The sequence below is a fragment of the Drosophila navojoa genome, chromosome 2 (assembly GCF_054131105.1).
Source record: "Drosophila navojoa isolate 15081-1374.11 chromosome 2, UAZ_NAV_1.0, whole genome shotgun sequence".
In the NCBI taxonomy this organism is placed as follows: domain Eukaryota; kingdom Metazoa; phylum Arthropoda; class Insecta; order Diptera; family Drosophilidae; genus Drosophila; species Drosophila navojoa.
Window position 1 is genome coordinate 18129688 of NC_142890.1, and position 24522 is coordinate 18154209.

At 41.2% G+C, this 24522-nt stretch overlaps 4 protein-coding genes across 5 annotated transcripts in view; 3 read left to right on the forward strand and 1 right to left on the reverse strand.

Annotated features, from left to right (window-relative positions):
* Window positions 1–247: 247 nt before the first annotated feature.
* On the forward strand, window positions 248–3740 carry asl (chromosome segregation ATPase asterless). Its single transcript, XM_018112088.3, has 3 exons — window positions 248–539; window positions 623–2530; window positions 2590–3740. Exons 1-3 carry the CDS (start codon window positions 423–425, stop codon window positions 3595–3597), a joined length of 3033 nt encoding a protein of 1010 aa, XP_017967577.1. The 5' UTR covers window positions 248–422; the 3' UTR covers window positions 3598–3740.
* Window positions 3619–5539, reverse strand: SecS (Sec synthetase). The gene is made up of 4 exons (XM_018112094.3): window positions 5286–5539; window positions 5089–5218; window positions 4009–5028; window positions 3619–3946 (listed from the first exon to the last, which is right to left on the reverse strand). Exons 1-4 carry the CDS (start codon window positions 5397–5399, stop codon window positions 3807–3809), a joined length of 1404 nt encoding a protein of 467 aa, XP_017967583.1. The 5' UTR covers window positions 5400–5539; the 3' UTR covers window positions 3619–3806.
* Window positions 5538–11185, forward strand: Cenp-C (Centromeric protein-C). Of its 2 annotated transcripts, XM_018098115.3 has the most exons (10): window positions 5538–5671; window positions 5727–6306; window positions 6363–7583; window positions 7626–7688; window positions 7753–8755; window positions 8880–9500; window positions 9560–9702; window positions 9762–9867; window positions 9934–9990; window positions 10726–11185. In XM_018098115.3, coding segments are annotated over exons 1-10 (3810 nt in total). In that variant the 5' UTR covers window positions 5538–5669; the 3' UTR covers window positions 10740–11185. The 2 variants fall into 2 exon arrangements, with proteins under 2 accessions (XP_017953604.2, XP_089121825.1); XM_089265699.1 differs by having other exon boundaries at window positions 6363–7688.
* Window positions 11186–18306: 7121 nt separating this feature from the next.
* 5-HT2B (5-hydroxytryptamine receptor 2B) overlaps window positions 18307–24522 on the forward strand; it is a 50383-nt gene continuing 44167 nt past the window's right edge. The window contains exon 1 of the mRNA XM_030384566.2: window positions 18307–18677. The gene's annotated coding sequence lies outside the window, so the exon portion shown is untranslated. The remainder of the gene's footprint in view (window positions 18678–24522) is intronic.

A 24522-nucleotide genomic window follows, 5' to 3' on the forward strand; every position in this document is an offset into this window, starting at 1 on the left:
TTAACGAATATCTGACTGGAGTGATGTTCGATGTTGGCATCATTCACCTCATCGATAACAGGGAAACATAAATTTGTTGTAATCGACCAACCGCCACATATAGCACGCTCGGCAGTACAGCTACAGTGCTGTGGAATGCTAATCAAAGGAAAAGAGTAATTGTATTTTGAGCAAAATATCAACGCATCGCACTGTTTTCAATATAATATCGAGAAATCAGTGAGAATATTACACCAACATTTGTTTTGGCGCCTTTCCAAGCAACAGTTGCAAACAGGGTAATTTTTTGTTAGCTAGCAAATGTCTTGAGCTGCATACTTATCTTGAGAACCTACAAAAAAGAAAGAAAGAAAGAACGAAGAAAACAGCGCCTGCGCCATTAGGTCAAATTCAAATTTAAATTGATTGTGAACGGACGCAAAATGAACACGCCTGGCGTTAGTTTGTTTCAGGGCGCTGATACCCTGAAGGTAAATTCAACTTTGGAACGTCAGGAAGAGGAGGAAGCACTGCAGGATCAAAAACGCCGAGAAGCGGAGGTATGTGCTGACATTTCATTCGTTGCCGAGTGTATCTTAAATTTACAAATTGTTTTCATTTAATTTAATTTAATTTTTTGCAGCTGGGTAATTTATTGGAAAACGCTTTTGATGATTTAGATGACGACGACTCAGAGAGCACAATAGATACGACAAGTAATTTCCCCTCTGATATGCTACCTGGGCAGCCGCTACCCCTGCTTCCAATGCAGCCCGCACAGCTGCCGCAGCAGCACCAGCATCAGCACCAACACCCACAGCAACAGCAACAGCAAGCGGACTATGCAAATGCCGGCGAGATTCATAAGTTAAAGATGTTATTAGAGTCAAGGACTCACGAACTGAATAATGTCAACGAGATGGCAAAGGAAGCACATAAAAAAATTGACGAGTTCCAAAAGCGTCTGACTATCACGCAAGCGGAGCTGGAGCGTGCGCTTTGTGAGAAGCAGCACACACATGAGCTGCTCGTGGATAGCAAGGAGAAATGCTCGAATCTGGACAATAATATTGAGAAGCTGCGATGCGAGAAGCGTGCGCTAGAGACGGAGAACACTCAGTTGGTTGGCAAGCTGGAGACAGCACAGACGCTGCTCGCCGATGTCCAACGGAAATATGATATGGTCGAGCGGGACCAGCACAAGCGAGATGATCGTAACACTGATATGCGTATTAAGCAGCTGGAGGAGAATCAACGCGCCCAGATTGAGTTAATGCAACAGCGAGTAAACCAATTAAGCGACCAGCTGGACAAGAAGAAGCAGGAGCTTGAACAAATGAATGTTCGATACAATGCGCTGCAGTCCACCCACGAGTCCATGCTGCTCGATAAGGCGGAAAAAATCAATGAGTTGAATTCGGCGCTCGATGTGGCTCAACGACGCTGTCAACAGCTGGCTGCCAAGCCCAGCTACGAGGCGGAGAATGTGCGTCAGCAGCAATGCATTACGGATTTGCGTGCACAGGTGGCCAGTATGGACAAGACGATAGCCCAGCTAACTGAGCGTCTCAATGGCACTACAGAGGAAATGGATATGATGGATACGCTGATACAGCAGCATCAATCGGAGACCGATTCGCCAAGTCGTTTGCCATCACGTCTGATGGGTAGCACGCCTCTAAATCCCACCGATCGCATGGGTCACATCAAGCAGGAACTGTATCGAGCGCTAAGCAGTTTGAAAAACAAGCGTGAGGAGGTGCGTCGCTTGGAGAAACAGCTGGACGAGCGGTCCAACGAGCTTCGCGCGCTCCGTGAGGAGGAGAATAAAACTCTGGTACAGATGGCCAACCTAAAGGAGGACAAGGCACGTTTAGAGACTCGCCTTAAAGGCTTGCAAGAGCAGCTAGATGAACATCACCACAACAGTTCGCTTAATGTGTCCAAGCTGAAAGCTGACATGGATGCGTTGCTGGCCGAAAATGATGCACTGCACCAGCAAACGATCTCGCAGACAGCCGAGCGGCAACGACTTGACAACCAGCTGAAGCAGGCGAAGCTAGATTTGGACAAACTAAAATTGGAGCATGAGCAGCTCAGCCGTCAACACGACGAGTTGGCGGAGGAGAATCGTCAGCTGCGCATTCGACCCACTGCCGACAATTTACGCTTGGATCTGGAGCGGTACAAGATCTTGCTAGAGGATGCGCAGGGCGAGGTGCAGCGAGTGAAGGCGCTCTACGCGGACATTGCCAATGAAAAGGAGACGCTCAACTATCAGCTACGCAAGCTGAGCGAAACGGATAGCATCAAGGAGCTGCAGGAACAGCGACAACAAATCGCCCAGCTTCAACGGAATGTGGAGCTAGCGGAGATTAAGGCGCAAGAACTAAACAAAATATTGGAAACAGTCAAGCTGCGCCACGAGCGCGATCTCGAGATGCTGCGTGAAAAATGGGAGCGAGAGAAGCAAGAGGAGTTGGACAAAGCGACCAAGGACAGCTCCAGTCATTGCACTAAGTGCAACGATCAGCTAGCTGAGATTACAAAGGTAAAGTTAAAGATAATCCATCAATATGTGCCGCATCCGAATCGCATATTTCCTTACAGATTGAAATCCAAATGCTGAAGCTGCAAAATTTGAACTCCATGCAATCGAAGGAGCTGGATGATCTGCGCAATGAGTTGGAGCAGTCGAAGGCACTGCGAGCTGACCTGGAGAAAAAGGTGCATCAGATGCTGGAGCAGGAGAAGTCGTTAAATGAACTAAAGGTCAAGGTGCAGCTCTATGAGGCCCAGCTGCAGCAGGAGGTAGTCAAACTGGGCGAGCAGCGCAGTCCCAACAAGCAGGTGACAACTTACTCAGCGGATGGTAGTGGCGAGCCACACGCTTCTCCAGAGCTAACGCAGGCGCGGATCAAGCACATCGAGCAGCGTGTGCGTGACGAGATGGCCAAGCTATTTGCAGCCGAGCTGAAGCGCTTTACACAGCGCGTCCAGCAGACGGAGGAGCGCAGCTTGTGCCTGCAGCGTGAGTATCAGCTGGTGTGTCGCGATCTGCAGCAGCGCCAGACAGAGGTGGATCTACTAAAGCAAACTATTCTGGCTGAACGTGAGGAAATGCAGCAGCTGCTGGGCGAACAGGAGGAGAAGCAGAAGCAAATTGTGCACAAGTGCCGCAGTGAGTTGCAGGCAAAGAATCAGCGCATTTCGGATTTACTGCGCGAACTGGAAGAGCAGCATGCGAGCATCGAGTCCGAGCGTCGCTCCATGAAAGCCGTCATGAATGAATGGGACAAGCAAAAGCAATCCATAGAGCAGGTAGAAAAGCATTGGCGCGCCCAGGTGCAGACGCTGCGTGAGACCCACGAGGAGGCTATGCGCGCTGCCCAGCAGCGATATCAGAGCGCTAAGCGCACCGCCCACAACTACAAGATCTATGCGGAGGACAAGGAGGCGCACATGAAGCGCGAGTACGAGCGCATTAAGCTCGAGTACCAGACCTCGCTCACCCAAATCGAGGCGACTATGCAGCAGCATCTCCGGCGAAAGAGTCGCGATCGTCACCATCAAAAGCGAAATGCTAATGACAAAGAGAACGAGCCAAACAATCATTAAATATAATCCAAATATAGGACGTATGTTTAGATCATTTGTTTATAGTTAGACTTCTTAAGATACTCATACAAACAATTGTTTTTTTTATGTGCACTTTTTAGAAGAGAATATTTATAATACAATGCAAGCATTCCAAGTCCCAAGCTGGTTATTTTCTTTCACGCATCCAGAATAATTGTTGTTAGTTTATAGTTAGCATCTCTGAAATGCTAAGCTGATGTTTTCTTATACTGCGTCCAGCATTTGTCCAATATTGCGAAAAACTTATCTATTTCCGGTCGATGTACGCCCAGAGCCGCAGCTACTGTTAAATACGGTGTCTGCAGCAGCTCGCGATGCGAACCAAAATCTAAAATGGAAAATGAGTTAATATAACATTGCCTGTTTTATTTTTTTTTCTTGATTACGCACGTTTGAATTCATGGCCATCAATGGATTTAGTCTGCCCAACGTTTACGACGCGTACGCCGGAGACGCCCCGTGCATGAAGCATGGCGCCCAGTTGGGTGATGCTGTTGTCTACCTCGTTGAGTGTACTTAGCGTGAGTGCTAGTGATATGTGATTATTTTTGCATTGTGGCACAATTTCATTGTGCTCTGCGGCAAATTGTTGCAATCGCTGTTTGAGATATTCAAAGTTTTGTTGACGCTCGCGCAGCAGCGTCTGATAGCCATTGCGACCCAGTGAGAGCAGCGTCATGAATACATCCAGTGTTTGGGAACTGCTCGCTCGACCCGCGTAGCTGCTGGCCAGCTGCTGTAAGAGCTGAGCATCTGAGCCGGCCACAATGGCGCCGCCAACGGGCACCATTAGGTTCTTGTCCGTGCTCTGGACAAAGTAATCAATGCGACCGACGCGCTGTGCTCTCTCCAGCTGGCTGGTAATTGCCTCGCACTGAAGTCCATAGGCATTGTTTACGAGATGCGGTACAGACTCACGTTTGGCTAGTTGTGCCAGCTCCACAATGTTGTCGCAATTGCGCGGCGCAAAGCAGCTCGTGGTGCTGTACAGGCAGAGTATGTTGTCGGCACCCAGTTCTTGGATGCGCTGCTCAAACTTTTGGCAATCGGTGGCCAATGCCTGTTCCTCCTTCAGCACTACATGGGGTATTATAATGGGCTCCAGACCGGCGGCTGTGATTGCTTTGAAGCAAGATTTCTGATCGATGCGTGACCAGAGAACATATTTTGCACTCGGCCGACTTTTGCGAAGCGCCTGTAAGCATAAGGTCAGCGTCATGCCGGTGGCCAAGGGAACTAGAAAGCATCCGTGACAGCTTTGTAGGCCCAGCAGATGCAACAGATCCAAAAGCATAGCGTTTGTCAGATTGGCCATTAATGTTGAGCCGGCTGCCTTTGGCTGTGCTTCCAGCAAATCTCCCGACCGGCCAATGCCGTGACCAAAGTTATAATGTCTCCGCGCTACAAGTTCTGAACGAATCAGATCCCGATTAATGTCTACAATTTTGAATTTGCATGCCATTTACTTACTGCATGCAATACGTGCCTCTCGCTCACCCAGGCCCACATTGTGTGCAAAATTGTTGCTGTCTAGTGCTGCCAGCTGGTGCACCAGCTGCTCGATCTCTTCATCCCGCCAGCCTAGCTCAGGCAATTTACGCTGCAAAAAAAAAAATCTTATCTGTGATGTATGCTTCTGTTTAAATTATCTCATTTTAACTATGTACCTTTTCCAGCAGTTCTTTTACTTGTCGCTGGCTGCCTCGCCGCGCTGCTAGTGCCAGCTGTAAATAGTTATGGGGCACTAGAGTTCGGGGTATATTGATGCCATCGAAATTCATTGCGCTGAGCGCCAAATGTTTACACCCAATAACGTATATAGCCAGAGAACAGCGTGATGCATTGGCATTGCCTGTGTCATTCCATCACAAATATCGCGGATATATTATCGATACACTTATCGCAATGTCGTGCAGTGCTGTGCAACGCGTACGTAGTAAACACCGCGCATCATTTGCTACGCGTCGCTTAAACATTTCATTTAAATTCTAATACGAAATATTAAAAAAATAAATTTCAAAACCACTGGACGCATACAGCAGATCTCAAATATGTAAGTGTTGTAACTAAAACAAAAATTCCATACGGTAAACTTGTTCCTTTTGCAGGCCAAAAGTAAGTGAGACAACACTAAGCGAATTGCAAGACATTTTAAATGCGGACAATCCGGATGAGAATAAATTTAAAGATTTTCTAAAAAAGAAAACCGCACCAAAGCAAAACAGTCCCCAGTATGTGCTTGGTGGCTACGATGTGTCATTTGATATAGACGTTGATTTGATCAAACTGCCAGAAAAACAACAACAACAACAACAACAACAGAAACAACAGCATGAAAATCAGCAGAAGACTCAGCATCAAGGTTCACAAAACGTAGCAAATAACCGACCCCTACGTGACACGTGTAATAACTCCAATACATCTAATGTACCGCACTTAGTGATCGAATCGCAACCAAAATTAGAAAGCCCCAAATCACCAACAGATGAGAATAAAAATAGTGCATTGCCGGCTCAGCTCAACTGCTCTCCAGTTAAGCAAAGTAGCGAAGCCGATAGGGACTGCAATACTTCGGATGATTTGGTTGTGAGCAAAGGCTCTCATGTTAATCGTTTACGACATTGTCTGCAAGAAGATCTTTGTACTGTGGTCAACGAGACACAAAAAACATCGGGATCGTTCGCTTTTGTAAGTTTTTCCTTTATTTTTTTACTACAATATACTAATAAAAGGTCCCCTTACAGCTGCCCAAAGTAAGTAGTACGCCTGCTTTGGAGAAACCGGCAAAAGTGCAACTCCCACAGTGTACGAACTTGGTAGCCGCGGCGACAACCCCGAAGTCTGCGTTGAATCATGCTGATTTCGAGGGGACTTTTGAAGAAAGCCTAACGCATTCACCGCGTCAAAGCGTGCGAGCTCAACCAGCCAGGGGTACTTCTGACAACGAACGGATAAGTGAGCCAGAACAGCAGCCCAGCTCGAAAACCGATTCACACCAACCAACAGACGCTAATCGCCGGGGCACCTTTGTTATAGAAAAGCCAAGTGGGCCTGAAGACCTGGAATCGTGCTCACCCACTAAGAAAGACACAAATATGGGACAGAAGCCAACGAAGACTACAACTTCGCCATTGACTAGTCGCCTGCACTCCATTACTAGTAGACAGCCTCATGTACGTCTGAGACGTTCGTTGCCGTATATAGATTCAAGACGAGCGCCACAATATCTTGCGTTAGGGTCCGATCGGATTGTGTCTGGAACGCAGTCATCATCGAACAAGACACCAACTAGAGCGTTAGCCTCTCAGCCTGTGGAGACAGAGTCGGAGCATATTGTGCCTGAAACTCAAGTGCAGGAGAATATTCAACATGTGGACAACGCAGTCGGATCAATAACGCCGCCGCTTGCTGTTAGTTGTGGCATCCAAACTTCGTGCATACCGGAAAGTGTAGATACTGCGAGTAAGAGCCGAGCTTTGGAGGAGAGTGACGTTGGGGTTGAGGAAAGTGCATTTCCGCTCAACTTGGCGCCTGCCGTTGGCAACAAAACCAGGCGAAGTCTCCGGCAAAAGCAAGATAAAAGCCAGGAGAAGACGACCCAGTTGCTTGATCTTCATCGTACGCGCAGGAATGCTTCACCAGAGCGGCGTGTCCAGAGGACGAATCAGCCTCCACTAAATAAGCCAGTTCTGCAGGCCATCAATGGGGAAGAGTTTGCAGAGGAGCTTGCGCGTATGACCAACAACGAGATTCTCGATTTGCGAAAACGAAACTCTCTGGGCAGAATCCATCACCAACAAGTGTTCACCAAGGAACAGCAGCTGGCTTTGGAGCAGAGCATACAAATGGAAATGCTGCGTCGTAATCTGAGCGGTCGGGGCGATGGCTTGCCCAGCAAAGTGACTGCAACCAGTCCAGAATTGACTGCTCAAAAGAACGTTAATAAATCCCCTCCACAACCAGATGTGGCGCAGAATGGAATCAAAAATAAAGCATCTACTCAAAAGTTGCCTAAGGATTCGCTTCAGCTGCCACGACGATCGCGCTCCAGGCTCCGAGGCATACCCATTGTAAGATAATCGAACTGTAGTTGTCAATTATTCATTTTTATTAAAATTTGAATTCGCTTCACAGACTACTGAGCTGCAAAACTATCTGGAGCTGCCTACCACTATTAGGAAGAGACTGAAGGAGAACGCCAAGAGCGAGACTAAGCGCAGTCTGTACACAAAGGGTGATTCGGATATCGAGGATGATCGATCGCAGCCCCTGCTGGCGCAACATGGCGAAACCACTGACAGCATAAAGATAGCATCTGCTCCACCGCTGAATCTAGGCAACAGCAAGGGTGTCGAAGATATCCCTATTGTGCCGCCCCCACCACTATCCTTACGATATTCGCGCAATTTACGAGAAAGTCAACTTCCGCCAAACGATACTGCCGTAGCCGAGCATGTTGAGAATGTTGCTGCAGAGCAAAGTCATAGCTCTTGCGCCATGATTATAGATGATATACAAATTGTGCCGCCTCCACCAGAGTCCCTTCGGTACTCGCGTCAGGTACGCAGATCCTCTTTGGAGCAGCAAGGGGAACAGGGCACAAAAGTTGCTGAAGATTCTGGGATTCTAAGGAATGCATCAGTTGTATTGCCTCCAGCAGGCTCGAATCGATTAATGCACACGTCTTTTGAGGATACCATCGAGGTGCTAAGCTCAGAGGATATTCAACAAAACCAAGCAGAATCATTGGACCATCCTCAAGTTGTTAAAGGAACGGATAATATACTGCTGCCGTCGGCTCAAGACAGTAGTAGCAGCTATATGGAGGAGCTGCGCATGCAAACACCAACTCCACCATCATCAGCCCTTGAGTTTGACGAGCAACCGAGCACCAGCAAAGCGGCTCGAGAAGCTCTAATATTGTCAAGCATTCGGCAACAGAAGAAAGTGAAACCAAATTCCAGACCAAAAAAATCCACAGGAGACAAGAGTCTATTTAAGAAACCGACCTTACCGGCACCAAGAGTTAGTAAAAGGGCTTCAAGCTTAAGCAGAGAGTTGCAAAATCTACGCATAACAACAGGAGATCAGACGTTGCCACCGCTGAACGATGAAACAGACACTAATGATGTAACAAGTAAGAAAGAGCTCCAACTTGATTCGACTCAATGATTGATTGCTTAAGTAGCTAGTTAACTCTATTATTAAAGTTGTCTTGAGTGAATGATATTGATAATTACAACCTATTTTTCACTTTGTAGATGGAGTACGCAAATCAAAACGCGGCCAAGTTCCACTGCGCAACACATGGGTTCACAGCGTTAGTGAGCCCTTCAAGGCTACATTTTTTGAGCGCGCGATTATCGACTCCAGTGTGCGAAAGCGCAAGGGAAAGTCGAAATCAGACCAAAGCACTCGTAGCAGTACGACGCATAATGAGAATACATCTTCGACTTCGCGCGGCCATACAAGGCCGCTAAAGCGTAAGCGGCAACCCGAAGAAGACTTTGGAGAATCGGGAATTTCGCCACTGCCTGAAATAATTGAAGAAGAGGAGGGGCAAGAAACAGAACACAACAGTCCTAAATCAAGTGTAATAGAAAATGAAATGGCCCGAAAGAGAAGTCGATGCCAAACATTAAAATCAGATTCAGTCACTGAATGCGAAGTTGCAGCAGAAGCTGAACCCGCAGTCCAAGCAGAAGCCTTACAATTACCTGAGCAAATGGAGTCTGGAGAAGAGCTGGTGTCTGAGCCGCCTAGGTTGGATGCGTCCCAAACACAACTCCTGCAGATGGCAAACTTTCTACGCGGAGTTGAGATGGCACCGGAGGCTGAAGTTATTGCGGGAAATGTGTGTGACGACAGTATAATACGCTTTAGTAAGTGGAGCCTGCATTCTAAAGGTTTTCAACTTAATTATTAAATATTTATTTTGCAGCATCTGTGAGTGACTTGAAGTTCATTAATTTGGATGGCATTGAATACAGCTTCTATAAAACAGAGGAATTGTGGGGCATGGGCTACATGCGTTTCCAGCCACTGCAAGCGCGCGGCATGAAGCGCAACAAGACTAATACCTTGGTAAGCCATCATCTGTATACTCACGTATATTTTACTGATTTTATTGTTTGGTTCTGCAGCGTTTTCTTTCGCTCGTTGGGGAGTTTGTTGTTGAGGTGCAGAAAGACTCAGAAAACTTACAGACATACGTCTTGAAATCGGGTGATTTCATTGAGATTAAAATAGGTAAGTGCATAGTTAGGGATTTTTAATAGAGATATGGAAACGCTATATATTTAAATTTCTTTGCAGGCAGCCGTTTTAATATCAAAAACAACTTGAACGAAATCAGTTTACTGATTGTGAATCGTAAGTGAATGGTAGTTATGTATGCTTGTATTTACATCAACATATTCACTTAACTTCCACCAATCAAAAGAGAGATATCCAGAAAATACACATAAAATGAATTAAAAGTACTGCATAGTAAAAGAAATCTTTTGTTAAATTCAGTAATCATATATTTTGTTAACTTCAACTGAATAACATGGAATATGCTCGTTATATATTTTATATTTGTATTATATAGTAAAGTTATGAAATCATATAATATGTATGTAAATAAGTAGTGAATGAGTTAAGTAAAGATATATTTTAGCTGCTTAATGAGCTATATGAGCAGATGAAAATGTGTTTTCATTAAAATTTAGCATTATGTATTATATAATTGTAAGCCAACTATAGAACACTTCAACCTTCAAGCTTCTTCTGCTATCGCTTCGTCTGGGAACTGACGTCTGTCGATGGCTTTTGCCAGTAGTTAGATTTTCTCTTGCTTTTTGTTGCGGCTGCTGTTGGCGCAAAACTCTGGCGCTGGGGGTTAGCGCGGCCGCCTACGCAAAAGTTGGGGCGACGTCATTGCCACGCTGCCACATTGTGTGGCAACTAGAAATGCGTAACCCTAGCTGAAGTACAGTGGCACTTGCGTCGCTGTGTTTATTTATATATACACATATTTACAAGTATACATACACACACATGTATATCTATCTGAGCTGTTCACAATTTCAAGTTCATTTAATTTCCATTTTCTCGCAATTTTAGCAAGTTGCACGTAGCGCGTGGCTCTGCATGTGTGTATAAGCTTGTGTGTGTGACTTCAAAAGCAAATCGCAAACACGCAAAAGGCAGCAACAACAATAAACAACAGCAGCAGCAACAGCAACAGCAACGACAACAACAATAAGGATGATGTTAAGAACTTTTGTTCCTGGTCCGCTCTGCATGCAACTTTTTAGCACATTTTCCACGTTTGCTTTGTGTAGCAAATGTCTTAAAAGTAACAAGAAAAATCTGTAATCCGCATTAGACCGAATTTCTCATACTCTTTCGAAAATAGCAGTATTGAAAAAATATAAAGGTAGAAATTCATACAGTTTAATATATTGTTATATTTACTATTTTAATGAACACAATTTTGTTGTTTTTGTAATTAAAATTTATATTTTATATATATTATGACAATATTATGACGTGTATTAAATAAAATAAAACTTAAACTAAACATCTATTTGTTGCTGTAATGTACTTCTACGGGCCAGATCTGATTGGTTATGAAAAAAGTTGTCAGAGCTTGAATAGAGTTTGTCGTTATACTTCTTTCGTTATACTTTCTTTGGCAATGTGTTCAATATCTCATCAATTTAAGTTTACGGACAGGCTGTGACATATTGTGCCATATATCTTGAATACTCTGTGCGAGGCTAAACAAAATATAAACAGTTGTCGTACGAGGATGCTATATAGAGTACGGGAAAATGTGTACCGGGTGGGTACGAGGCGTATAAGCCTTGGTTAAGCATGTGCTCTATAAAGATATACTCTGTAGAATAATATTAGTCCACGACTAGCGAATACCCTGTACAGGTTAATGAATATAATTCAAATAATATGTGTATATAACAAAGGAAGAATATAAATATTACTAATTTAATATAGTTGTATAAAAGTAAATAAATTATGAAAGTTCACAGTGCTCGAGTTTCTGCTATCTGAATACACCTCATGGTACAGCTGAAGTGCGGGTAAAGTGAAATTAAATCAACAGCCGTAGAAGGATAAAAGACCACGGGGAATCAACTGAAGGTGCGTGCCAAATGTTCTGTGTGTGCTTCTTTGTGGCTGGGAAATACATTTTAAATTAACAAAAACACCAACTGACATTCATTACCAATGCGCAGAACTTAAATCCTTTGATCAAGCGCAGGCACAGGCACACCCATTGGTACAAACGCACAGCGAGTCACCTTCTCTAGAGACGATGCTAAGTACGATGAAGCTCTCGATAAGTTAAAGATAACAAGTCCAATTTTTTTTTGTATGCCTTGAACCAAAAACAAGTATTTCTTCTATGTATTTTCTTCAAGTATTTTCTTTAAGTATTTCGGCTAAGTGTTTCTATTTGTTTTTATTCCCCAAATATTCTCCCTAAGTATTTCGTCCAAAATTTTTTCCAAGTATTTCATCTAATTATTTCTTCCAAGTCCTCAATGCTTAGATGACCGATCACTTTTCACCCCACTTCAATTTACTGCTCTGCACAGCCGACCCCCACCGGACCGAGGCGACTGGGCAACTGAAGAAATGCTGCAGCTGCTGCCCTTTATATAGGGCGACGCTCACTCGAAGCCTGAGTGAGCCCGACGGCAGGTAGGGCTCGCATCAGTCGAGCTTCAAGTGACCAATGGGAACCCTCTCTGCTGCTGCGAGCATTCTAGCTTCGTAGAAGTCGTTGCAGTTGAGCGTTAAGAGACCAATGGGAACTCGCTCTGCTGCTGCTATCGTTCTTGAAAATAAATCAAAGCTCGCAAATGAGAGTTGATCGAAAGAAAAGATTGTACAGACACGATCTCGCTCTGAGCGGCTCTCTTTGTTTTGTTTTGAATCGATTTCTGTCAAGCGTTGTGCATTGACTCATTCGTGTGACGCTCTCAAATGAGTATCGCGTAAAGAGTATTACGGTTTTCGCTCACACAAAGAGATCGAAACGAATGAAGAATTAACTGTCTCGCTCAGAGCGCGAGCGAGCAAAGACAGACGCGACAAAACCTTATTTACATACAATAAAAAAGTCTCAAGAAAACTTAAATGATCTTCTGTTGATCTTCTTCAACCGTTGATGTTGCTAGGCAAACAGATAGAGAGAACGACGGAGAGCCAGTTTATGAGACAAAGAGAGAGAAAGAGAGAAGGAGAGAGATGTACAGGCAGACTTTTGTATAACTTATGTATGACTTATATATAAGCCATCTAATATAAAAACACCCAAATTTACGCATAGTTAAATATATATGGTTAATAAGTATACTGATATTTACAATTACTAACAGGTATAGACAGCACCCTCTTTTGTTCTATAGTTCTATTAAAGGCTAGGCTTCTACATTGTCGGCCTTAATTTCTGGCTTTTCCATCCCATACCTATACTGTAATATTTGTCCCTCGAAGAGTTGAAGAGATCTCGTAGTCGAGCAGTCTTGACTAAAGCTTTCTTACTTTTCTTATTTTGTTTTGTTTTTTTTTTTTTTTTTTTGCTTGGTCACGCCCACTGGCAACTGCAAGTTGTGCATGCCAAACAGTTTGGCACGCATCACAAGCCGCATGCCAAATACTTGTCAAGTGGACTACGTGTCCAACCAGTTGCTCTATTGGGATGTCTTGACCTTTAAATGTGGGTCCGAAATCCAAACTGTATAAGAAAGGGTTAGCATATATTTAAATACTGAAGTCGAGCATAAAGCCACTTAAAATACCTGACGTACTTGCTACCCCAACCGTTGCCATTCAATCACGGCAGAGATAAATAGAGCAGCAGAGGGGGAGAGAGAGCGGGCCGTTTCATTCAATTTCAGTAATATACAGCTATGTTTAGATTTGCGTTTGCATTAAATATGAGTTCCGTGAATTGCTTAAATGGAATACCGTCTGGAATTAAATGTAAAGCGACGCAACATTTGTAGCTTGATTGATGGACAAAGCGATGAAGATGCCGGTTGGCTGTGCCTCAGACATCAAACACCTAAGCTCATTACAAAGGTAAACATTTTAATTTTGTGCACACATTTGCACAGCCATCGTTTGCCTTAAGAAAAGGACACGGCACTCCCTACGCGAGGATGTCGTCCTGCCAACAGATAAGCCACACAGCTATCCCATTGAAGTTTAGCAAACTTTCAATTGAATTGCAACAAAGTTTCGCAACGCTATGTCAAATGCTGTACAAATTTAATTAAAAATTTCTATCACCCAACATAAATAATAGAGTAAAATAATGAAAAAATCATAAGGCTGTCGAAATATATCATTTATTTGCTGTCGAGATGAACATGCTGTTTTGTAAATTATTTTTTTGCAAATTTATATTTATTTGAAATCAAATTGTCTAATTACATATTTATAATATCATTTATATTTAAGTACATACATATGCATTTTATTTGCATAGTTTACATTTACATTTATTTTTGCCATCATTTATACATTTTATGTACAATGTTTCACCAGTTTCAGTGGCAAGTCGGGCTGTCCTTATGTAGTTTGCTCCAGTCAGCACATCCTTTGCCGTTGAAATGAGATTTTGCGTTATCAAGTATGCGCCGTGTGTGCCCAGCCTAGCCCGCCTAGCCGCATGCTCAGTCTCCGAAAAGGTGTTCATGCATATTTAAAAACTTTACGTGGTGTGAAGTGGGCCTTGTTTGTTGTGTTGGCCACAAATCCATTCTGAAATTGGCCACCTTGCCCTTTGCATCTGCCGACTGCGAGGTCTAGAGAGGGCAACAACAACAACTACAATAACAACAACGAGTCGAGTGTAAAACTTTTTCTGGCGCTTTGGACACCTCGTCCTCCCCGTCCAAAAAATTTGACTGTCGTCTGGGCCTGAGTGTCTCATGTGCCTGGCACATGGTCACATAAGGGACCCATGTCAAAATTTAATGTGGTTCTTTTTGTGGCGGGTCAACTTTTCATATATGCCAAATAGCTGACCGCAGCTTTTTGTTGTCATTGTTGCTGCTATTGTTGTTATTGTTGTTGCTCGAAGGGCTGTGGAAGACGCCGAGGCGCTTGTGTGTGATGTCACAGTTAATTGATTTGCCCAGCCAACAACTGTGCAGACGCATATTAAGCTGGCATTAGGCATAAACTACGCTCAAATAAATGACAGATAATATTTAAATATAGCTGGCATATGCATAAATATATACACTCATTCATTTATAATAATTACTGACTTAATCCGTACTCGGAATTCAATTCAATTGAATCAATTTTAACCCATAAACAATTTATGGCAAATTTTATTTCATTTTCACATAAATCCGTTTTTTTTAATCTACCAACTTTGCTTGTCAATAAATTTTTTTTTATCTCTCGCAGAAAGCGTATTAAATTTCCCTTTAGGTAAAATCTGATATGGATTTCATTTTAGTTCTATAAATAATTAATTACTTTTGCAGTGTAAACATATTTATTTATTTATTTTTTTGTTATCCTGTTTCTCATTTTTGTCTAATTGAATTTGTTTCATATGCCAAAATGTTTTTAATTGAGTTTTTAAAATGTTTCACACACAATCATGTTAACTGAAATGCAATTTACTTAAAATTGTTTATTTTTGGAATTCCAATAATTTTTTGTTGCCATGTTTACTATCAACTAAACGATTTGCTTTTATTTTGGTCCATTAAATAAGCGAGCCCCAAAAAGTAGGCAACAGAAATTGAAAAACGCCGCGTTGCAGATGCAAAACCAAATGGAACGTGTCGGGCTGGCCTAATTGCTGCACAGGTTCTAATAGCATGTCAAACACACACACACACACATGCGCTAAATACAGTCACACACACATACACACACACACACGTACACACATCTGCATTCGCTGCCTAATAACAGGCAGCGGCAAATTTTGGTTAGCTTGCTTCCGCTGATGAAACGGCGCTGGTCTCTTTAGCATACAGTACGCGTTAAAATTCGAGATGACTGCACATGCATACATGCACATCCTATTAGGCCCTCCATTTTGGACACGTTGCGCCTCACATATGTTAATTAACACTGCGGTCACGTTCACAGCTTTCGGGGGCTGATTAAAACCAGCCGAAACAAGCTCAAAGCATCTAACAGTGGCTCACTTGAAAGATCTGCAGTATCATGAGTTACTCTGATATATATTTAATTATCGTATAGTATATAGTTGCTGCTAGCTAGCCCTCAAATTGTTCTTACTTTTTTATTTACACGAATGAATGTTAAATACCATTTGTTTGCTGATGTTTTAATACTATATACCCATTAAATATGCTTAGAATGGGGTATATTGCAATTGTGCCAAGGGGAACGTATACTAAATATAATAATATTTAATACACCGATTCTAGGATTAGTTGTTAAACTGACTTAAAAGAATATAAATCTTGAATAATTTGTTGTTGTTGCAATTTTTTTTTTTTTTTTAAGATTATATAAATATACATATATAAGTGAAAACATATATGGGAAATAAAAAACAAGCCATATTTTAAAACATGCCCCTTTCTCTATCTGAAGAGGTATTTTATCTTTTATTTATTTCCTACAGGGTATTTGCTAGTGCTGATAACCACTTTAGGTCAGATTGTTGCTGTTAGCGAGCGAAAATAAATTATTTAAATTAGTTCTAGGTTTGCATTGAAAAGGGTTTGATTTGTGGGCAATGGACGGTGAGCGGGGGTGGGTGGGCGATGGACATAGGTCGGTTGGATGCTGCCTGCACAGCGGTTACAGTTAACCGGTATTCTGGTTAACCAAAGACGGGCTTCCATTTGCGGTCGGCATGGCCAAATATGAATGTGCCTAACAGTGTGTGTGTTTGTGCCTGTGTGTGTGTGTGTGTGTCGGTAAGTGGGGCCGTACCTATGGCTTAATTAAAATGCAAGAACTTGAATGGCCTTTGAATTTCTGTTAAAATAAATAGAAAACTTCGGAATAAAAATTTAATGCAATTAAAAAAGTTGAAAACGTTAAAAATGCTTTGCATTTGTAAGCTATTTTTTTTATTATTATGAAATGGATATTAAAATTTATGCGCAATTTATTTCATTTTCAGTGCTTTTAAAAATTTTTATTGATAAAATTGTGTACCTTTTACATTATACGAATCAAATGTTAATAAAAATAAATGTATTAAAAATTATTTTCCATTTGAAATTTGATTTGGCAACGGAAATGCAGCGTGTGGCTTGTTCATTGCGGCATTTAAATTCCTATTGCGATAAGCTTCGCAGTTGGGTAGAGAGAGAGAAAGAGAGAGAGAAAGACAGCGTGGAGCGAAAGGGATAGCAGAGGTCATGTGTTCAGCAGGCTTAAATCCCAACTTCGGACTTCAATTTGGCCGCATAGCTTACGGCTAATGGAAAAGTCCTCTAGCAGACCTGACCACAAGCCACTCCAGCAGATGAGCTTAAACAGAAAAACAAAAACCAATGGCGCTCTAACCTGTGGTGTCCAGCACCATGGAGGCGTGCAGGCGTGCCCCAAAAATTGCAATTAATGTCCAGGACTCTGCTCAACTGGCAGCGGTTCCAGCTGACCGGCTAAAGTGTTTTCATGTGTAAGAAAGGCGAAAGGCAGAATGTGTACTAAATTGCATGCAAAGTGTTTGCCTGCCGGCACGATGGTTAGTGTCTCATCTCCTGTGTCCCGTGTCCTGTGCCCTGAGCCCAGTCCAGCCCAGTGTTAGCCAGAAATGAGCAACAGTTCGTTTTGGGCCGGAAAGCGGCTTTCCAGCGTGGGCCGTCCAATTGAAGCTGACGCAGGCGCAATGACATAAAATAATAAAAGATTGCGGTTTGAGTAAGGAGTTACACAAAGACAGTAGACAGTGGAGTAGATTTAGTAGTAGATTGCATACTAATTGTCAATGAAATTGCAAGAGGAATTAAAATCGTAGCTAAAGGTGCTGTAGAAACTGTAGTAAAAAATAGAGCGGAATAAATAATTATAATGCAAGTAATGTTATAATGTAAACAATTTAATTTATAAGTGTGAAATGCAATAATAAATGCATTAAATAAATATTCTTAACATATTAAAAGAATTCAATAATTATATATATTTTTAATAATGAGCTCAAAGCATTCAATAAATATTTTTGTAAAACTTAACTCAAATTAAATAAAGTTAAAGATTAATAAAAAAAAAATAAATATCTTTTAAGCCTCTATTCTTCAGTTTTTTGCCCGCTGGCAATGACGGAATAGCTCAGCTTGTCTAATATTATTTCTACTACTACTTCTACTACTAAGTCTACTACTATTTCTACTACTTATTGAAATTTGCTCTCATTTTCATTGAAATTTTGTTGGTAGCATTTGGCGCTGTTTTCCTTGAGCCCCACCACCACCCCACATCCACAGCGTGCTGGGGTGACAACAGCTGTTGGGACAGCAGCTGGCAGCTGACTGTGTTATCAGCCACCTTGGAGCACCCACCCTGCCAGGTGGCAACACCTGCCCACTGGAAAAAGGTTGCAACTGGAAGCCGCTAGGCGCCATTTGCCTTCGTGCTTATCGCCGTCGTCGTGTCGTCCATTGTCGGCTGACAGCTTCGGCTCGGCTAATGTGTTCTGTCTGTTCTTGTCGCAACAGCTTGGGCCGCATTTGATTTTCAGCTGGCGCCGCATATTCAGTTCCTGGTCGGCGTTGCACGTTAACGGTACCAAGCGGAGCGCAGCCAACGCTGCACCGAACCGAGCCGTATCAAGTCGAATCGAGTCGAATCAACCAACAAGTGGCGTGTTTTTTTCTCTTCAAAACCGAAAGTGTTAACAGCACCAACTTAGGCGCGCGTTAATTCAAACCAAATACAGAAAAACAAAACAAACAAAACCAAAAGCAACAACAAAATCAAAATTAAAGCTCAACATTTGTTTACTTTTTAAGGAGTCTTATTGGCCATTTGCATGCGCGACACCTGCGCTGATTGATATTCATTATTTAATTCAAGTCTTGCAAAAGGTAATGCCAAATAAGTTTTCATCAAAGTGTTGTACGTAATTACTTTATAGTGTCCAATAATTTGGGATTGTTGATTGGCATTTGTGAAACATTTTACTAAATGTGTGATTATATACACATTGTTGACTGGTTATTCAATTAAATTATATTTGTCAACAATCTACTGATCGAAGCCGTTTATATTTTTGATCAGCTGCTGAATATGGAAAGCTTCATAAAGAATATACAGTGTCATTTCAAGTCTCTTACGATATAGCTGCCGACAATCGATCAATTCAAATTGATTTTATACTATATAAATAAATAAATAAAAAAACTAGACTGAGTATTTCAGGAATAATATTTCTCTTATTCTTAACCTTATGTTATGAATTTATATATTTAATATGATTATACTCAGAGTTTTATAATCTGTCAGTAATGCTATTAACTCGTGGGTCTGGTATGAAAAGCAAGTCTGTTCCCTGTATTAAATCCAGAAACAATAGAACCGAAGTATTTACTACCATCAAATCCAGCCTTATACAGCTTTAATATTTTTCTAATTCACCATTTAAACTGAACCATATTTTGTTGGTATTTTTCGGTGTCTTGTGCATTCGTCCGAAACCTTATAACTCCATGAATATGTTTTAATGCAAATTGATTCTACGGATAGAGGCTTGACTTTTAGTATTTTTTTGGTATTTTGTTGGTATTTTTCGGCGTCCTGTGCATTCGTCCGAAACCTTTTAACTCCATGACTATTTTTTAATGCAAATTGATTCTACGGATAGATACGCGTCTAACAAGGCATTCCACTCGAAAATCGGATGAAAAGTCCAAAAGATATGAACTACCAAAGTCAGAGGTTTGATTTTTAGTATTTTTTCGGTATTTTTGGGTATATTTCGGTGTCTTGTGCATTCGTCCGAAACCTTATAACTCCATGAACATTTTTTAATGCAAATTGATTCTACGGATAGATACGCGTATAACAAGGCATTCCACTCGAAAATCGGATGAAAAGTCCAAAAGATATGAACTACCAAAGTCAGAGGCTTGATTTTTAGTATTTTTTCGGTATTTTTGGGTATATTTCGGTGTCTTGTGCATCCGTCGAAACCTTATAACTCTATGACTATTTTTGAATGCAAACTGATACTACGCATAAATACGCGTCTAACAAGGCATTCCACTCGAAAATCGGATGAAAAGTCCACAAGATATGAACTACCAAAGTCAGAGGTTTGACTTTTAGTATTTTTTCGGTATTTTTGGATATTTTTCAGTGTCTTGTGCATTCGTCCGAAACCTTATAACTCCATGACTATTTTTTAATGCAAATTGATTCTACGGATAGATACGCGTATAACAAGGCATTCCACTCGAAAATCGGATGAAAAGTCCAAAAGATATGAACTACCAAAGTCAGAGGCTTGATTTTTAGTATTTTTTCGGTATTTTTGGGTATATTTCGGTGTCTTGTGCATCCGTCGAAACCTTATAACTCTATGACTATTTTTGAATGCAAACTGATACTACGCATAAATACGCGTCTAACAAGGCATTCCACTCGAAAATCGGATGAAAAGTCCAAAAGATATGAACTACCAAAGTCAGAGGCTTGATTTTTAGTATTTTTTCGGTATTTTTGGGTATATTTCGGTGTCTTGTGCATCCGTCGAAACCTTATAACTCTATGACTATTTTTGAATGCAAACTGATACTACGCATAAATACGCGTCTAACAAGGCATTCCACTCGAAAATCGGATGAAAAGTCCACAAGATATGAACTACCAAAGTCAGAGGCTTGATTTTTAGTATTTTTTCGGTATTTTTGGGTATATTTCGGTGTCTTGTGCATCCGTCGAAACCTTATAACTCTATGACTATTTTTGAATGCAAACTGATACTACGCATAAATACGCGTCTAACAAGGCATTCCACTCGAAAATCGGATGAAAAGTCCACAAGATATGAACTACCAAAGTCAGAGGTTTGACTTTTAGTATTTTTTCGGTATTTTTGGGTATATTTCGGTGTCTTGTGCATCCGTCGAAACCTTATAACTCTATGACTATTTTTGAATGCAAACTGATACTACGCATAAATACGCGTCTAACAAGGCATTACACTCGAAAATCGGATGAAAAGTCCACAAGATATGAACTACCAAAGTCAGAGGTTTGATTTTTAGTATTTTTTCGGTATTTTTGGGTATATTTCGGTGTCTTGTGCATTCGTCCGAAACCTTATAACTCCATGAACATTTTTTAATGCAAATTGATTCTACGGATAGATACGCGTATAACAAGGCATTCCACTCGAAAATCGGATGAAAAGTCCAAAAGATATGAACTACCAAAGTCAGAGGCTTGATTTTAAGTATTTTTTCGGTATTTTTGGGTATATTTCGGTGTCTTGTGCATCCGTCGAAACCTTATAACTCCATGACTATTTTTGAATGCAAACTGATACTACGCATAAATACGCGTCTAACAAGGCATTACACTCGAAAATCGGATGAAAAGTCCACAAGATATGAACTACCAAAGTCAGAGGTTTGATTTTTAGTATTTTTTCGGTATTTTTGGGTATATTTCGGTGTCTTGTGCATTCGTCCGAAACCTTATAACTCCATGAACATTTTTTAATGCAAATTGATTCTACGGATAGATACGCGTATAACAAGGCATTCCACTCGAAAATCGGATGAAAAGTCCAAAAGATATGGACTACCAAAGTCAGAGGTTTGATTTTTAGTATTTTTTCGGTATTTTTGGGTATATTTCGGTGTCTTGTGCATTCGTCCGAAACCTTATAACTCCATGACTATTTTTGAATGCAAACTGATACTACGCATAAATACGCGTCTAACAAGGCATTCCACTCGAAAATCGGATGAAAAGTCCACAAGATATGAGCTACCAAAGTCAGATGCTTGACTTTTAGTATTTTTTCGGTATTTTTTGGGTATACTTCGGTATCTTGTGCATTCGTTCGAAACCTTATAGCTCCATGAATATTTTTTTAATGCAAATTGATTCTACGTATAAATACGCGTCTAGCAAGGCATTCCAATTGAAAATCGGATGAAAAGTCCACAAGATATGAACTGCCAAAGTCAGAGGCTTGACGTTTAGTATTTTTTCGGTATTTTGTCTGTATTTTTCGGTGTCTTGTGCATTCGTCTGAAACCTTACAGCTCCATGACTATTTTTGAAGGCAAACTGATTCTGCGCATAAATACGCTTATGGCGTATACTTAGCCAGAAACTTTCGGTATAGTAATAGTAGGAACTAGTGGAGTGTTCATTAAAATATATATAAACTACAACCGTATCTGCCCTGTGAATTGCAGGTGATCCTCGCTCTAGATAATCCATCCACTTTGCCTTGGAGATTCTAGATCTAGATCTACATATTTTGAATAAATATTAACTGTCTCTAGCCTAATCCTTCAAACTTTTGATGCATACAAATTATAACTAAACAACCCAGACGACTTTTATTTATCCATAAATTCTGGCTGAAAACCTACTTAGTTCTATATAGAACTCTCGCTATATTATGTTTCCATTATCAAGTCAAGTCAACAGTTTAACTGCCGTCAATTGACTGTGTACGATTTAGTGTTTCGTTACAATAATTGCAGCCTGCGGCAACTTTGTTGCGCACACAAGCAAACTCATTTCTTGTAGTTTGCTTGCCTAAAAAGCCTGCCCCATAAAGCAGGCCTCATTTTGGCTTGTTGTGGCTTGGGCAGCTGCAGAGGCCAAACTGTTTTCATGGCTCCTCCCACAGCTGTGTCACGAGTGCATCCTTAAGCGCACAATGCCGTGCCAGGAACTGCAGCAATAGTAATAACAACAACAATACACAACAAATAACCATTAAAATGCAGGCAACCTTAAGCCAAAAGAAAGAAAAAATGAACAGGAAAAGCAAGTTGGAAAATTTTGTATTCGCCTGAGGAACACTGAATACTCTAACAAAATAGAACTAATCTTAGATTTATGATGACTAGATTTATATAGAAATTATATTACTTTAACAGAATTTGAAAGACTTAATATTGCATTACATCTATAAAGCTTAAAATGAATACTGACAATGAATACTGATCAAGAGATAAAGAGAGAGAGAGAGAGAGAGAGAGAGACAGATAGAGAGAGAGAGATAGATAGATAGATATAGAGAGACAGACAGAGAGAGAGAGAGAGAGCTATTTTATGTGGTAATTTCTTGCATTGTGCATTCCTTAAAATCACTTTAAGAGCTATCATAAAAAAGTGTATAATAAAACCGAAAAAAAAACAACAATAAGAATGGCTGAAATAGCAGGAAATTCATTTTCCAGCGACAACGAAAGCGATTTAAGGTCTTTGACTGAAATTAAACTTGGGATTGGTATTTCGTGGACGCTCCTCAAGGTGGCCATCCTGGCCAGCCAGGCACTTGGTAAATGCATTTTTGGACTTTTTGGACTATTGTTTTAAAATCGAAAAGCTTCCACAGTGCTGGTGCATCTTTGCTGCTGTCTCTCGCTTATCCTCATTGCAATCTTTGGCTTTGTTCCGTTCCCGTTTGTTGGCAATTTGTATTTCAATGGCTTTTGTAATTGAGTCGAAAGTTTGTTTTAATTTTTTGCAAATTCTTAGATGGATTCCATTAGTTGTTTGAGTAGTTTTGAGTATCGTTCCACAAGAGTCCTTCTCTGCGCTTCTCACATGCAGCACTTTCATCTGAATATTGTGCCTTGGGCCGCCTTTAATTTGACAGCTCTTTACACATTGACATCAATAAAATGCAGCCTCATTTCTAGTTCGACTTTTCCTCGCCGCGTTGCTTCACGATTTGCACATCCGTTGGGCATTGTTGTCCCGACAACGCTGGCACGCTGGCTTAACCTTTGCTGTAATGGCAAGGAAAATCGTTGGGCTCCAATTAAAAATGAGGACCATAAAACGTGAAAATGCCTTGGAAATTTCTACCGCAACGACAGGAATGACCATTGATCAATTTACAAGGCATAAACGAAATGAACAGCGTCATGCGGATGCCGACAACTTTCAGCTGTCAACCTACAGTGCCACGCCTCCCCATTAACTGCTCACGTCACGTTTGGCCCTTACACGCAGAGAAAAGTCTGGGCAGGTTTTTTTTTAAAGATGGGCCTATCTTAATTATTTATTACGTAAAAATTTCCAGATTGAACATGTCCATTCTCCATGATTCTAAGTGTGAATCCTAGAATGTTTACTACATGAAATAGGCTTTCTTTAAGCTCAGTGTACTTTTTTAAGTGCTCTTTGCTCCTCCTTTTTCGCTTTGCTTTCGGTATTTAGTTATTAAGCGCACAGTTTTTAATTAAATTTTCGCTTGAATTAGCCGCATTTCAGTCACGTGTTAATAATAACAATCAAACGTCCAAAGCCGAAGCTTCGAAAAACGCCCACTAGTTCCTGTAATGCAACCCCGTTTTCAAAGCGGAATGAGGACAGGGGCCGTGACGTAAAGCCCCTCGGTGATAAATAGAAGCTTACTACGCCCAATTGGTTTTGGCTACGTTTAAAAGATTTACGACAACCGCCTGCCCTGACACCTGATTATAATTATGCCCTTACCGCCTTGATTAGGCTAGGGTATGCAGCGCCATCGAAAATGCTCTTTGGCTCTATTTCACTTGACTGAATTGAAAATGAAAGTGAAATGAGACTTGTTGCTTTCCATATTCCCTTACTTTGACTAAAATTAATAGTGTTGCTTAAAGGTTTTTATATTAAATTACTTTTGATATAATAATTTATTATAAATATTACAATTATATTACGTAAACATTTTGTATAATTCTAGTTTAG

Bases quoted from the DNA above. Each gene is read 5' to 3' on its own strand.
- asl (XM_018112088.3), top strand. From the start codon at position 423: ATGAACACGCCTGGCGTTAGTTTGTTTCAGGGCGCTGATACCCTGAAG. The intron at 540-622 runs GTATGTGCTGAC...AATTTTTTGCAG, and splicing joins AAAAACGCCGAGAAGCGGAG to CTGGGTAATTTATTGGAAAA. The intron at 2,531-2,589 runs GTAAAGTTAAAG...ATTTCCTTACAG, and splicing joins AGCTAGCTGAGATTACAAAG to ATTGAAATCCAAATGCTGAA.
- SecS (XM_018112094.3), bottom strand. From the start codon at position 5,399: ATGAATTTCGATGGCATCAATATACCCCGAACTCTAGTGCCCCATAAC. The intron at 5,219-5,285 runs GTACATAGTTAA...TTTTTTTTGCAG, and splicing joins TAAAAGAACTGCTGGAAAAG to CGTAAATTGCCTGAGCTAGG. The intron at 3,947-4,008 runs GTGCGTAATCAA...TTTCCATTTTAG, and splicing joins TGATGGCCATGAATTCAAAC to ATTTTGGTTCGCATCGCGAG.
- Cenp-C (XM_089265699.1), top strand. The intron at 8,756-8,879 runs GTAAGAAAGAGC...TTCACTTTGTAG, and splicing joins AGACACTAATGATGTAACAA to ATGGAGTACGCAAATCAAAA. The intron at 9,703-9,761 runs GTAAGCCATCAT...TTGGTTCTGCAG, and splicing joins GCAACAAGACTAATACCTTG to CGTTTTCTTTCGCTCGTTGG.